This window comes from Salvelinus alpinus, chromosome 18 (genome assembly GCF_045679555.1).
Source record: "Salvelinus alpinus chromosome 18, SLU_Salpinus.1, whole genome shotgun sequence".
NCBI classification, from domain to species: Eukaryota; Metazoa; Chordata; class Actinopteri; order Salmoniformes; family Salmonidae; genus Salvelinus; species Salvelinus alpinus.
This window is the reverse complement of record NC_092103.1, coordinates 48,829,902-48,845,261: the sequence shown is the minus strand read 5'-3', so window position 1 is coordinate 48,845,261 and position 15,360 is coordinate 48,829,902. Positions and strand designations below refer to the sequence as shown.

The following is a 15,360-nucleotide window of genomic DNA, read 5'->3' as shown; positions in this document are numbered from 1 at the left end:
CTTATGGGACCCTGATCAAAAGTAGTGCACTCTATAGGGAGCAGTGTGCCATTGGGGACACAGCCTGTGTGGCGTATTAGTCAGCTGTCCTGTCATGCCCACCTCAGTTCTGTGTCTCACCAAGAACCACCCACCCTGCCCGTCCAGACTAATTATCCTCCCCCTCCCCATGTTGACTTCCTAGTGTGTTACCAAGACGTCCCAGTGGTAGGAAGTGCTTGGGTGCTTGGTTTTTGGTCTTGGCAGCAGTGTTCTGTCTCACCATTTTACATTAACATTTGACTCATTTAGTAGACATTCTTATCCAGAGCGACTTACAGGAGCAATTAGGGTTACGTTCCTTGCTAAAGGGGACGTTAACATATTTCACCTAGTTTGCTCAGGGATTCAAACCAGCGACCTTTCGGTTACTGGCCCAGCGCTCTTAACCTCTAGCCTAGAGAATATAGCAGTAGAGAAACATGCAGATGGCCAACGGGGGACCTCCTCCACAGATGGCCAACGGGGGTCCTCCTCGACAGATGGCCAACGGGGGACCTCCTCAACAGATGGCCAACGGGGGACCTCCTCGACAGATGGCCGACGGGGGACCTCCTCGACAGATGGCCGACGGGGGTCCTCCTCGACAGATGGCCAACGGGGGACCTCCTCAACAGATGGCCAACGGGGGACCTCCTCGACAGATGGCCGACGGGGGACCTCCTCGACAGATGGCCAACGGGGGACCTCCTCGACAGATGGCCAACGGGGGACCTCCTCGACAGATGGCCAACGGGGGACCTCCTCAACAGATGGCCAACGGGGGACCTCCTCGACAGATGGCCAACGGGGGACCTCCTCGACAGATGGCCAACGGGGGACCTCCTCAACAGATGGCCAACGGGGGTCCTCCTCGACAGATGGCCAACGGGGGACCTCCTCGACAGATGGCCAACGGGGGACCTCCTCGACAGATGGCCAACGGGGGACCTCCTCGACAGATGGCCAACGGGGGTCCTCCTTGACAGATGGCCAACGGGGGACCTCCTCGACAGATGGCCAACGGGGGACCTCCTCGACAGATGGCCAACGGGGGACCTCCTCGACAGATGGCCAACGGGGGACCTCCTCGACAGATGGCCAACGGGGGACCTCCTCAACAGCTGGCCAACGGCGGTCCTCCTCAACAGCTGGCCAACGGGGTCCTCCTCAACAGCTGGCCAACGGGGGTCCTCCTCAACAGATGGCCAACGGGGGTCCTCCTCAACAGATGGCCAACGGGGGACGTCCTCAACAGATGGCCAACGGGGGACGTCCTCAACAGATGGCCAACGGGGAGTTAACCTACTTGGCTGCCAACTGCCAATGGACTCATTGGTCCTCTATGCAGTTCCACATCCACCTAGGTGGAGATCCATACATTAGTTAGCATTTGCTTCTATGACAGAGTAGTAAGTCTATGACAGAGTAGTAAGTCTATGACAGAGTAGTAAGTCTATGACAGAGTAGTAAGTCTATGACAGAGTAGTAAGTCTATGACAGAGTAGTACGTCTATGACAGAGTAGTACGTCTATGACAGAGTAGTACGTCTATGACAGAGTAGTAAGTCTATGACACAGTAGTAAGTCTATGACACAGTAGTAAGTCTATGACACAGTAGTAAGTCTATGACAGAGTAGTAAGTCTATGACAGAGTAGTACGTCTATGACAGAGTAGTACGTCTATGACAGACTAGTTAAGGTGTCTCTCTGGAGCCAGAAGAAAACACATGTTTGTTGTTGAACTGATGTTTCACAGTACAGTAAGTCTCTGTGTTATAGGGTTAGGTGTTTCACAGTACAGTAAGTCTCTGTGTTCTAGGGTTAGGTGTTTCACAGTACAGTAAGTCTCTGTGTTCTAGGGTTAGGTGTTTCACAGTACAGTAAGTCTCTGTGTGATAGGGTTAGGTGTTTCACAGTACAGTAAGTCTCTGTGTTCTAGGGTTAGGGGTTTCACAGTAAAGTAAGTCTCTGTGTTATAGGGTTAGGTGTTTCACAGTACAGTAAGTCTCTGTGTTATAGGGTTAGGTGTTTCACAGTACAGTAAGTCTCTGTGTTATATGGTTTAGTGTTTCACAGTACAGTAAGTCTCTGTATTCTAGGGTTAAGTGTTTCACAGTACAGTAAGTCTCTGTGTTATAGGGTTTAGTGTTTCACAGTACAGTAAGTCTCTGTTATAGGGTTAGGTGTTTCACAGTACAGTAAGTCTCTGTGTTCTAGGGTTAGGTGTTTCACAGTAAAGTAAGTCTCTGTGTTATAGGGTTAGGTGTTTCACAGTACAGTAAGTCTCTGTGTTATAGGGTTAGGTGTTTCACAGTACAGTAAGTCTCTGTGTTATATGGTTTAGTGTTTCACAGTACAGTAAGTCTGTGTTCTAGGGTTAGGTGTTTCACAGTACAGTAAGTCTCTGTGTTCTAGGGTTAGGTGTTTCACAGTACAGTAAGTCTCTGTGTTATAGGGTTAGGTGTTTCACAGTACAGTAAGTCTGTGTTTTAGGGTTAGGTGTTTCACAGTACAGTAAGTCTCTGTGTTATAGGGTTAGGTGTTTCACAGTACAGTAAGTCTCTGTGTTCTAGGGTTAGGTGTTTCACAGTACAGTAAGTCTGTGTTCTAGGGTTAAGTCGCTTTATCAGCTGGTAAGGTACATTTCACTTAAGCTGCCTGTTCTGATGAAGTCATATACAGTAGTTGGCTGTTTCTCAAACACACCACTGCTGCTTGGCTTCTGTGTGGCGTGAGTTTGATCCTGCCGTCACGTTGTTGAGAAGGCCACATAAAAAGCATGTTGCCCAGTTTTGCACTGTACTAAGAGTTTGTGGGTTTGTTTTTGTTGTTTTTGTGTGCTTGCTTTTTTTCCTGATTTTGAAATCAATTGTGTGTGATCATAAAATATGGTCATGAAAAAAAACAAAAAAAATTCTGTTGAAGAACAATTCAGATTTTTAACTACTGTACTTTTCATGTTTACGAAAGAAAAAAATCAAATTTTCTTGTAAAAGACTTTCAGTAAATGGCAGATGGTTGGTATATGTAATGACACATCTTCCCCACCAGGTGGCAGCGCTACAGGAGGAGAGGGGTAGTCTCCTGGCTGAGAACCAGATCCTCATGGAGCGTCTCAACCAGTCTGACTCCATAGAAGACCTGAACAGCCCTGTAGGACGCAGACACCTGCAGCTACAAACACAGCTAGAACAGCTGCAGGAGGAGACCTTCAGGTAACAGCCTTAGGGTGGGGGGTGGAGGAGGGCGTGGCAGGGAGGGAGATGGGGTGGAGGAGGGCGTGGCAGGGAGGGCTTGGCAGGGAGGGAGATGGGGTGGAGGAGGGCGTGGCAGGGAGGGAGATGGGGTGGAGGAGGGCGTGGCAGGGAGGGCTTGGCAGGGAGGGAGATGGGGTGGAGGAGGGCGTGGCAGGGAGGGAGATGGGGTGGAGGAGGGCGTGGCAGGGAGGGAGATGGAGTGGAGGAGGGCGTGGCAGGGAGGGAGATGGGGTGGAGGAGGGCGTGGCAGGGAGGGAGATGGAGTGGAGGAGGGCGTGGCAGGGAGGGAGATGGGGTGGAGGAGGGCGTGGCAGGGAGGGGGATGGAGTGGAGGAGGGCGTGGCAGGGAGGGAGATGGGGTGGAGTAGGGCGTGGCAGGGAGGGAGATGGAGTGGAGGAGGGCGTGGCAGGGAGGGAGATGGGGTGGAGGAGGGCGTGGCAGGGAGGGGGATGGAGTGGAGGAGGGCGTGGCAGGGAGGGAGATGGGGTGGGAGGAGGGCGTGGCAGGGAGGGAGATGGGGTGGAGGAGGGCTTGGCAGGGAGGGAGATGGGGTGGAGGAGGGCGTGACAGGGAGGGGGGTGGGGTGAGGAGGGCGTGACAGGGAGGGGGGTGGGGTGGGGAGGGCGTGGCAGTGAAGAAGGGAGGTAGCTGGGGTGGAGGAGGGCGTGGCAGGGAGGGAGATGGGGTGAGGAGGGCGTGGCAGGGAGGGCTTGGCAGGGAGGGAGATGGGGTGGAGGAGGGCGTGGCAGGGAGGGAGATGGAGTGGAGGAGGGCGTGGCAGGGAGGGAGATGGGGTGGAGGAGGGGTGGGGAGGGAGGGAGATGGGGTGGGGAGGGAGGGAGATGGGGTGGAGGAGGGCGTGGCAGGGAGGGAGATGGGGTGGAGGAGGGCTTGGCAGGGAGGGAGATGGGGTGGAGGAGGGCTTGGCAGGGAGGGAGATGGGGTGGGGAGGGCTTGGCAGGGAGGGAGATGGGGTGGGGAGGGCGTGGCAGGGAGGGAGATGGGGTGGAGGAGGGCGTGGCAGGGAGGGAGATGGGGTGGAGGAGGGCTTGGCAGGGAGGGAGATGGGGTGGAGGAGGGCTTGGCAGGGAGGGAGATGGGGTGGAGGAGGGCGTGGCAGGGAGGGAGATGGGGTGGAGGAGGGCGTGGCAGGGAGGGAGATGGGGTGGAGGAGGGCGTGGCAGGGAGGGAGATGGGGTGGAGGAGGGCGTGGCAGGGAGGGAGATGGGGTGGAGGAGGGCGTGACAGGGAGGGAGATGGGGTGGAGGAGGGGTGGGGAGGGAGGGAGATGGGGTGGAGGAGGGGTGGGGAGGGAGGGAGATGGGGTGGAGGAGGGGTGGGGAGGGAAGGAGATGGGGTGGAGGAGGGCGTGGCAGGGAGGGAGATGGGGTGGAGGAGGGCGTGACAGGGAGGGAGATGGGGTGGGGAGGGAGGGAGATGGGGTGGAGGAGGGCTTGGCAGGGAGGGAGATGGGGTGGGGAGGGAGGGAGATGGGGTGGAGGAGGGCTTGGCAGGGAGGGAGATGGGGTGGAGGAGGGCTTGACAGGGAGGGAGATGGGGTGGGGAGGGCGTGGCAGGGAGGGAGATGGGGTGGAGGAGGGCGTGGCAGGGAGGGAGATGGGGTGGAGGAGGGCTTGGCAGGGAGGGAGATGGGGTGGGGAGGGCGTGGCAGGGAGGGAGATGGGGTGGAGGAGGGCGTGGCAGGGAGGGAGATGGGGTGGAGGAGGGCTTGGCAGGGAGGGAGATGGGGTGGAGGAGGGCTTGGCAGGGAGGGAGATGGGGTGGGGAGGGCGTGGCAGGGAGGGAGATGGTGTGGAGGAGGGCGTGGCAGGGAGGGAGATGGGGTGGAGGAGGGCTTGGCAGGGAGGGAGATGGGGTGGAGGAGGGCTTGGCAGGGAGGGAGATGGGGTGGGGAGGGCGTGGCAGGGAGGGAGATGGGGTGGAGGAGGGCGTGGCATGGAGGGAGATGGGGTGGAGGAGGGCTTGGCAGGGAGGGAGATGGGGTGGAGGAGGGCGTGGCAGGGAGGGAGATGGGGTGGGGAGGGCGTGGCAGGGAGGGAGATGGGGTGGAGGAGGGCGTGGCAGGGAGGGAGATGGGGTGGGGAGGGCGTGGCAGGGAGGGAGATGGGGTGGAGGAGGGCGTGGCAGGGAGGGAGATGGGGTGGAGGAGGGCGTGACAGGGAGGGAGATGGGGTGGAGAAGGGGTGGGGAGGGAGGGAGATGGGGTGGAGGAGGGGTGGGGAGGGAGGGAGATGGGGTGGAGGAGGGGTGGGGAGGGAAGGAGATGGGGTGGAGGAGGGCGTGGCAGGGAGGGAGATGGGGTGGAGGAGGGCGTGACAGGGAGGGAGATGGGGTGGAGGAGGGCGTGACAGGGAGGGAGATGGGGTGGAGGAGGGGTGGGGAGGGAGGGAGATGGGGTGGAGGAGGGCTTGGCAGGGAGGGAGATGGGGTGGAGGAGGGCTTGGCAGGGAGGGAGATGGGGTGGAGGAGGGCTTGACAGGGAGGGAGATGGGGTGGAGGAGGGCTTGACAGGGAGGGAGATGGGGTGGAGGAGGGCTTGGCAGGGAGGGAGATGGGGTGGGGAGGGCGTGGCAGGGAGGGAGATGGGGTGGAGGAGGGCTTGGCAGGGAGGGAGAGGGGGTGGAGGAGGGCTTGGCAGGGAGGGAGATGGGGTGGAGGAGGGCTGGGCAGGGAGGGAGATGGGGTGGGGAGGGCTTGCCAGGGAGGGAGATGGGGTGGAGGAGGGCTTGGCAGGGAGGGAGATGGGGTGGGGAGGGCGTGGCAGGGAGGGAGATGGGGTGGAGGAGGGCTTGGCAGGGAGGGAGATGGGGTGGGGAGGGCGTGGCAGGGAGGGAGATGGGGTGGAGGAGGGCTTGGCAGGGAGGGAGATGGGGTGGGGAGGGCGTGGCAGGGAGGGAGATGGGGTGGAGGAGGGCGTGGCAGGGAGGGAGATGGGGTGGAGGAGGGCTTGGCAGGGAGGGAGATGGGGTGGAGGAGGGCTTGGCAGGGAGGGAGATGGGGTGGAGGAGGGCTTGGCAGGGAGGGAGATGGGGTGGGGAGGGCGTGGCAGGGAGGGAGATGGGGTGGAGGAGGGCGTGGCAGGGAGGGAGATGGGGTGGAGGAGGGCTTGGCAGGGAGGGAGATGGGGTGGAGGAGGGCTTGGCAGGGAGGGAGATGGGGTGGGGAGGGCGTGGCAGGGAGGGAGATGGGGTGGAGGAGGGCGTGGCAGGGAGGGAGATGGGGTGGAGGAGGGCTTGGCAGGGAGGGAGATGGGGTGGAGGAGGGCTTGGCAGGGAGGGAGATGGGGTGGGGAGGGCGTGGCAGGGAGGGAGATGGGGTGGAGGAGGGCGTGGCATGGAGGGAGATGGGGTGGAGGAGGGCTTGGCAGGGAGGGAGATGGGGTGGAGGAGGGCGTGGCAGGGAGGGAGATGGGGTGGGGAGGGCGTGGCAGGGAGGGAGATGGGGTGGAGGAGGGCGTGGCAGGGAGGGAGATGGGGTGGGGAGGGCGTGGCAGGGAGGGAGATGGGGTGGGGAGGGCGTGGGAGGGAGATGGGGTGGGGAGGGAGGACAGGCAGTGAAGAAGGGAGGTAGCTGGTTCTCAGCTCCACCTTAAGAGCACTATGAATGAGTTTCTCATTCAGTTCCTAGGTCAAAACCCCTCTAGTTTCCGCCTTGCCCTTCAGATTGATTACAAGGCAGTTTCATTCAGTTTCTGTCACAAAGGCTTTGCGCGTTCCACCTACAATTACAGTCCTACAGAATACATTTGTGTTTAAGATGTATACAGAGCATTTGTGGAAGTATTCAGACCCCTTCACTTTTTTACACATTTTGTTACGTTACAGCCTAAAATAGAATTTAAAAAAATGTCCTCATACATCTACACACAATACCTCATAATAACGAAGCAAAAACCAGTTGTTGTTGTTGAAAATGTTAAATATTAAACAAATGGAAATATCACATTTACATAAGTATTCAGACCCTTTACTCAGTACTTTGTTGAAGCACCTTTGGCAGCGATTACAGCCTTGAGTCTTCTTGGGTATGACGCTACAAGCTTGGCACACCTGTATTTGGGTAGTTTCTCCCATTCTTCTCTGCAGATCCTCTCAAGCTCTGTCAGGTTGGATGGGGAGCGTCCTTGCACAGTTATTGTCAGTTCTCTCCAGAAATATTAGATCGGGTTCAAGTCCAGGCTCTCAAGGACATTCAGAGACTTGTACCAAAGCCACTCCTGCCTTGTCTTGGCTGTGTGCTTAGGGTCGTTGTCCTGTTGGAAGGTTAACTTTCACCCCAGTCAGGTCCTGAGAGCTCTGGAGCAGGTTTTCATCAAGGATCTCTCTGTACTTTGAGCCATTCATCTTTCACTCGATCCTGACTAGTCTCCCTGTCCCTGCCGCTGAAAAATATCCCCACAGCATGATGCTGCCACCACCATGCTTCACCGTAGGGATGGTGCCAGGTTTCCTCCAGACGTGACGCTTGGCATTCAGGCCAAAGAGATTAATCTTGGTTTCATCAGACGAGAGAATCTTGTTTCTCATGGTCAGAGTCCTTTAGGTGCCTTTTGGCAAACTCCAAGCGTGCTGTCATGTGCCTTTTACTGAAGAGTGACTTCCGTCTGGCCACTGTACCATAAAGGCCTGATTGGTGGAGTGCTGCAGAGATGGTTGTCCTTCTGGAAGGTTCTCCCATCTCCACAGAGGAACTCTGGAGCTCTGTCAGAGTGACCATCGGTTCTTGGTCACCTCGCCAACCAACCAAGGTCCCTATCCCCCGATTGGTCAGTTTGGCCGGGCGGCCAGCTACAGGAAGAGTCTTGGTGGTTCTAAACTTCTTCCATTTAATAATGATGGTGGCCACTGTGTTCTTGGGGACCTTCAATGCTGCAGAAATATTTTGGTACCCTTCCCCAGATCTGTGCCTCGACACAATCCTGTCTCGGAGCTCTACGGACAATTCCTTCGGCCTCATTGCTTGGTTTTTGCTCGGAATTGTTACGTAAATAAGGTACTTTTTTATTTTATTATTATTTGCACGCAAAAAAAAACTTCACTTTGTCATTATGGGGTATTGTGTGTAGATTGATGAGAAAAAAATAATTGAATCGATTTTAGAGTAGGGCTGTAACTTAACAAAATGTGGAAGAAATGAAGGGGTCTGAATACTTTCCCGAATGGGTTGTATGTTCCTGCTCTAGGATCAGTTCTCCCTGTCCACATTATGTTATTCATTATGATCTAAAAGACAATTGATCCTAGACCAGCCGCTAACCATTGGTCGCTCACAGCAGGCTCAGATGTCCCTGTTGAGCTGAGACTACCTGCCCCTCCCTTTCACCCTGCCCCCCGGCCTTGGCCCCATCCCCCAGTGGTGGCCTTAGCCCCCTCGCTGCCCCTGTTTGACTGGGGGTAAAAACACAGTGCCTGGGTCACCCTCACCCACGGAACCTCACTACCTGGAGACCAGGGACTCACTCACTCTGACTGGGTCTTCAACGGTGTCTGGTTCACCACAGGACCCTGGGGCATCACCACGGTGTCTGATCCACCACAGGACCCTGGGGCATCACCACAGTGTCTGATCCACCACATGACCCTGGGGCATCACCACAGTGTCTGATCCACCACAGGACCCTGGGGCATCACCACAGTGTCTGATCCACCACAGGACCCTGGGGCATCACCACAGTGTCTGATCCACCACAGGACCTTGGGGCATCACCACAGTGTCTGATCCACCACAGGACCTTGGGGCATCACCACAGTGTCTGATCCACCACAAGACCGAGTTTGGGAAACGCTGGACTAGGCACTCGTCCATAATAGGCCATTCTCCGTCTGGGGCATTTTCTGTGGCTCTTGGTACCCCCACCCCCCCCAACCCCCCCGGACCAACTGAGCACAACGTCCTCAAACAACCTCAATATGTAAACTTCACCAGCTCATATCTCAAGTTGAAGCTTTTGAGGCACTGAGTGACCTGTGAGTTTGTGTATCGATATCTGTCATCAGCTGTGGTTTCAGTTTGGACTGAGGCGTTTCTCTCTCTGTGGTGTCAGTTTGGACTGAGGTGTACGTTACTCTCTCTGGGGTGTCGGTTTGGACTGAGGTGTACGTTACTCTCTCTGGGGTGTCGGTTTGGACTGAGGCGTTTCTCTCTCTGGGGTGTCAGTTTGGACTGAGGTGTACGTTACTCTCTCTGGGGTGTCGGTTTGGACTGAGGTGTACGTTACTCTCTCTGGGGTGTCGGTTTGGACTGAGGCGTTTCTCTCTCTGGGGTGTCAGTTTGGACTGAGGCGTTTCTCTCTCTGGGGTGTCAGTTTGGACTGAGGCGTTTCTCTCTCTGGGGTGTCAGTTGCGTTTCTCTCTCTGGGGTGTCAGTTTGGACTGAGGCGTTTCTCTCTCTGGGGTGTCAGTTTGGACTGAGGCGTTTCTCTCTCTGGGGTGTCAGTTTGGACTGAGGCGTTTCTCTCTCTGGGGTGTCAGTTTGGACTGAGGCGTTTCTCTCTCTGGGGTGTCAGTTTGGACTGAGGCGTTTCTCTCTCTGGGGTGTCAGTTTGGACTGAGGCGTTTCTCTCTCTGGGGTGTCAGTTTGGACTGAGGCGTTTCTCTCTCTGGGGTGTCAGTTTGGACTGAGGTGTTTCTCTCTCTGGGGTGTCAGTTTGGACTGAGGCGTTTCTCTCTCTGGGGTGTCAGTTTGGACTGAGGTGTTTCTCTCTCTGGGGTGTCAGTTTGGACTGAGGCGTTTCTCTCTCTGGGGTGTCAGTTTGGACTGAGGCGTTTCTCTCTCTGGGGTGTCAGTTTGGACTGAGGCGTTTCTCTCTCTGGGGTGTCAGTTTGGACTGAGGCGTTTCTCTCTCTGGGGTGTCAGTTTGGACTGAGGCGTTTCTCTCTCTGGGGTGTCAGTTTGGACTGAGGCGTTTCTCTCTCTGGGGTGTCTCTGCAGACTGGAGGCAGCGAAGGATGACTATCGTATCCGCTGTGAGGAGTTGGATAAGGAGCTAACGGAGCTGAGAGGACAGAATGAAGAGCTCACCTCCCTGGCTGACGAGGCCCAGTCACTGAAGGACGAGATGGACGTACTCAGGTATGAACTACACCCTAACCCCTACACCCTAACCCCTACACCCTAACCTCTAACCCTGGCTGACGAGGCCCAGTCACTGAAGGACGAGATGGACATACTCAAGTAGGAACTACACCCTAACCCCTACACCCTAACCCCTACACCCTAACCTCTAACCCTGGCTGACGAGGGCCATTCACTGAAGGACGAGATGGACGTACTCAAGTAGGAACTACACCCTAACCCCTACACCCTAACCCCTATACCCTAACCTCTAACCCTGGCTGAGATGGACGTACTCAGGTATGAACTACACCCTAACCCCTACACCCTAACCCCTACACCCTAACCTCTAACCCTGGCTGACGAGGCCCAGTCACTGAAGGACGAGATGGACATACTCAAGTAGGAACTACACCCTAACCCCTACACCCTAACCCCTACACCCTAACCTCTAACCCTGGCTGAGATGGACGTACTCAGGTATGAACTACACCCTAACCCCTACACCCTAACCCCTACACCCTAACCTCTAACCCTGGCTGACGAGGCCCAGTCACTGAAGGACGAGATGGACGTACTCAGGTAGGAACTACACCCTAATCCCTACACCCTAATCCCTACACCCTAATCCCTACACCCTAATCCCTACACCCTAATCCCTACACCCGAACCCCCTACACCCTAACCCCCCTACACCCTAACCCCTACACCCTAACCACTAAACCCTAACCCCTACACCCTAACCACTCTACACCCTAACCCCCCTACACCCTAACCCCTACACCCTAACCCCTACACCCTGACTGACGAGGCCCAGTCACTGAAGGGACTTGATGGACGTACTCACACAACTGTGTCTCTGTTTTTCATGGTTGGGGTCAATCCAATTTGTAATTTCAGTTTTCATTTGGAATTGACCCCAACCATGGTAACACTCAAGAGTTAACCCAGGTAGCATGTCGTGGTTCACTAGTGGCCTGCCGTCGACATAGTTGGCAGCCCACTGATGACACGTTTTGTAGAGACACTACCCTAAGCTTGTGTACGTGTCCCACAGACACTCGTCAGACAAGGTGTCCAAGCTGGAGGTCATGGTGGAGTCGTATAAGAAGAAGCTGGAGGACCTGGGAGATCTGAGGAGACAGGTGAAGCTGTTGGAGGAGAAGAACACCATCTACATGCAGAACACTGTCAGTCTGGAGGAGGAAGTACGCAAGGCCAACACCACGAGAGGACAGCTGGAGTCCTACAAGAGACAGGTATGGATAGAGACTGAACACCGATACACACCATGAGAGGACAGCTGGAGTCCTACAAGAGACAGGTATGGATAGAGACTGAACACCACTACACACACCACGACAAAACACACACAGAGAGACAGTTTAACAGACTGTCCTCGTTGTCCCCAGGTGGTAGAGCTGCAGAACAGGCTGTCTGAGGAGTCTAAAAAGACAGACAAGATGGAGTTTGAATACAAGAGACTCAAGGAGAAGGTGGACTCTCTCCAGAAAGAAAAGGAGGTAGGTGTTACAATGGTTCATTTCACTTTACAGTACTATAGTTTACAGTACTGTACTACAGTACTACTATAGTTTACAGTACTGTACTGCTATAGTTTACAGTACTGTACTACAGTACTACTATAGTTTACAGTACTGTACTGCTATAGTTTACAGTACTGTACTACAGTACTGCTATAGTTTACAGTACTGTACTGCTATAGTTTACAGTACAGTACTACAGTACTGCTATAGTTTACAGAACAACAGGTCAACTTTCACTTTCCATTGTCAACCAGTCATCTGTGATAACGGAAGTAGAGCATAAACAGGAAGCAATCCGTCACAACAGATCCCTCTCTCTGTCTCTCTCTCTCTCTCTCTCTCTCTCTCTCTCTCTCCCCTCTCTTTCTCACTCCCCTCTCCCCTCTCTCTCCCCTCTCTTTCTCTCTCCTCTCTTTCTCTCTCCCATCTCTCTCTCTCTCTTCTCTCCTTGTCTACCCCCTCCAGCGTATGAGGTCAGAGAGAGACTCCCTAAAGGAGACCATTGAGGAGCTGCGTTTTGTTGAGGCTCAGGAAGGACAACTGTCGACAGGTAACAGTCACAGACACCTCTGCTCTCCCATCCTTGATCTGTTTATCCCTCAAGTGTCTCCCCTGTTGTCAGAAAAGACCTGCTACAATATGTTACTGAAGCATGGTAACAGGTTAGGGCTGTTGCTACTCGTAGGGCTGTTGCTGCTCGTAGGGCTGTTGCTACTCGTAGGGGCTGTTGCTACTCGTAGGGCTGTTGCTACTCGTAGGGCTGTTGCTACTCGTAGGGGCTGTTGCTACTCGTAGGGCTGTTGCTGCTCGTAGGGCTGTTGCTACTCGTAGGGGCTGTTGCTACTCGTAGGGGCTGTTGCTACTCGTAGGGCTGTTGCTACTCGTAGGGCTGTTGCTACTCGTAGGGCTGTTGCTACTCGTAGGGCTGTTGCTACTCGTAGGGGCTGTTGCTACTCGTAGGGCTGTTGCTGCTCGTAGGGCTGTTGCTACTCGTAGGGGCTGTTGCTACTCGTAGGGGCTGTTGCTACTCGTAGGGCTGTTGCTGCTCGTAGGGGCTGTTGCTGCTCGTAGGGCTGTTGCTACTCGTAGGGGCTGTTGCTACTCGTAGGGGCTGTTGCTGCTCGTAGGGCTGTTGCTACTCGTAGGGCTGTTGCTGCTCGTAGGGCTGTTGCTACTCGTAGGGGCTGTTGCTACTCGTAGGGCTGTTGCTGCTCGTAGGGCTGTTGCTACTCGTAGGGGCTGTTGCTACTCGTAGGGGCTGTTGCTACTCGTAGGGCTGTTGCTACTCGTAGGGGCTGTTGCTACTCGTAGGGCTGTTGCTGCTCGTAGGGCTGTTGCTACTCGTAGGGGCTGTTGCTACTCGTAGGGGCTGTTGCTACTCGTAGGGCTGTTGCTACTCGTAGGGCTGTTGCTACTCGTAGGGCTGTTGCTACTCGTAGGGCTGTTGCTACTCGTAGGGCTGTTGCTACTCGTAGGGGCTGTTGCTACTCGTAGGGCTGTTGCTGCTCGTAGGGCTGTTGCTACTCGTAGGGGCTGTTGCTACTCGTAGGGGCTGTTGCTACTCGTAGGGCTGTTGCTACTCGTAGGGGCTGTTGCTACTCGTAGGGCTGTTGCTACTCGTAGGGCTGTTGCTACTCGTAGGGCTGTTGCTACTCGTAGGGCTGTTGCTACTCGTAGGGCTGTTGCTACTCGTAGGGGCTGTTGCTACTCGTAGGGCTGTTGCTACTCGTGGGGCTGTTGCTTCTCGTAGGGGCTGTTGCTACTCGTAGGGGCTGTTGCTACTCGTAGGGCTGTTGCTACTCGTAGGGGCTGTTGCTACTCGTAGGGGCTGTTGCTACTCGTAGGGGCTGTTGCTTCTCGTAGGGCTGTTGCTACTCGTGGGGCTGTTGCTACTCGTAGGGCTGTTGCTACTCGTAGGGCTGTTGCTACTCGTAGGGCTGTTGCTTCTCGTAGGGGCTGTTGCTGCTCGTAGGGCTGTTGCTACTCGTAGGGCTGTTGCTACTCGTAGGGGCTGTTGCTACTCGTAGGGCTGTTGCTACTCGTAGGGCTGTTGCTGCTCGTAGGGCTGTTGCTGCTCGTAGGGCTGTTGCTACTCGTAGGGCTGTTTCTGCTCGTAGGGGCTGTTGCTACTCGTGGGGCTGTTTCTGCTCGTAGGGCTGTTGTTACTCGTGGGGATGTTGCTACTCGTAGGGCTGTTGCTACTCGTAGGGCTGTTGCTACTCGTAGGGCTGTTGCTACTCGTAGGGCTGTTGCTACTCGTAGGGCTGTTGCTACCCGTGGGGCTGTTGCTACTCGTAGGGCTGTTGCTACTCGTGGGGCTGTTGCTACTCGTGGGGGCTGTTGCTACTCGTAGGGCTGTTGCTACTCGTAGGGGCTGTTGGTACTCGTGGGGCTGTTGCTACTCGTGGGGGCTGTTGCTACTCGTAGGGCTGTTGCTACTCGTGGGGCTGTTGCTACTCGTGGGGGCTGTTGCTACTCGTAGGGCTGTTGCTACTCGTAGGGCTGTTGCTACTCGTAGGGCTGTTGCTACCCGTGGGGCTGTTGCTACTCGTAGGGCTGTTGCTACTCGTGGGGCTGTTGCTACTCGTGGGGCTGTTGCTACTCGTAGGGCTGTTGCTTCTCAAGGGGCTGTTGCTACTCGTGGGGCTGTTGCTACTCGTAGGGGCTGTTGCTACTCGTAGGGGCTGTTTCTTCTCGTAGGGGCTGTTGCTACTCGTAGGGGCTGTTGCTACTCGTAGGGGCTGTTGCTACTCGTAGGGGCTGTTGCTACTCGTAGGGGCTGTTGCTACTCGTAGGGGCTGTTGCTACTCGTAGGGCTGTTGCTACTCGTAGCAGTGACGTTTTTGGCGTAGTTAGTTCTTGTTCATGTTCCTACAGGGCCTCTAGTCTAAGTAAGTGCTTGTGTCTAACATGACGTCTTTGTGTTTCTCCAGGCATGGTTCCACTCGACAGTAACAAGGGCTCTGATTCGCTGGCTGCAGAGATCGTCACCCCAGAGATCCGGTATGATTTGTTGAGTCCCCAGACATTCCACAGCCCCCAGACTAAATCCTGCATATTACATTCACCCATAATGCAGCTCACACAATGTTTACCTTCATCCAACAGGCTCTTTTGTACTTCGAGGAATGTTGAAATCTAGCATTTTTCTATTGTGTTTAACTACCCCCCCCTCCCCCCCAGTCCTCACGCTGATGTGTTATCTGTTGTCATACTTCCGAAACATTTCAAAGATTAGTACTCTGTATCCGTTTCCGTTAGATACCCATATGTTTATAAATCCTTCTCGAGGCTCGTTAACTTTGTGACCACTTCAAAGAAATACGCTAAACCAATTAGACCGTTCTCTTCTTCTCTGGCCGTTTCCCCTCTGGCCGTTTCCCCTCTGGCCGTTTCCCCTCTGGTCGGGTTTTACGTTCTCCGCTCTGCTCGACACAGCCAGATACACTACATGATCAA

General features: G+C 55.3%; 1 protein-coding gene across 3 annotated transcripts in view; it reads left to right on the top strand.

Moving 5' to 3' along the window:
• Positions 1–15,360, top strand: part of LOC139544427 (protein Hook homolog 3-like) — a 94,104-nt gene that overhangs the window by 21,989 nt on the left and 56,755 nt on the right. For all 3 annotated transcript variants that reach the window (XR_011668870.1, XM_071351500.1, XM_071351499.1), the window contains 6 exons: positions 3,074–3,237; positions 10,232–10,372; positions 11,412–11,613; positions 11,767–11,877; positions 12,367–12,451; positions 14,835–14,904. Coding sequence is in view for 2 of the 3 variants with exons in the window: in XM_071351500.1 (XP_071207601.1) it covers positions 3,074–3,237; positions 10,232–10,372; positions 11,412–11,613; positions 11,767–11,877; positions 12,367–12,451; positions 14,835–14,904 (773 nt within the window). In the remaining variant the exon portion in view is untranslated. The remainder of the gene's footprint in view (positions 1–3,073; positions 3,238–10,231; positions 10,373–11,411; positions 11,614–11,766; positions 11,878–12,366; positions 12,452–14,834; positions 14,905–15,360) is intronic.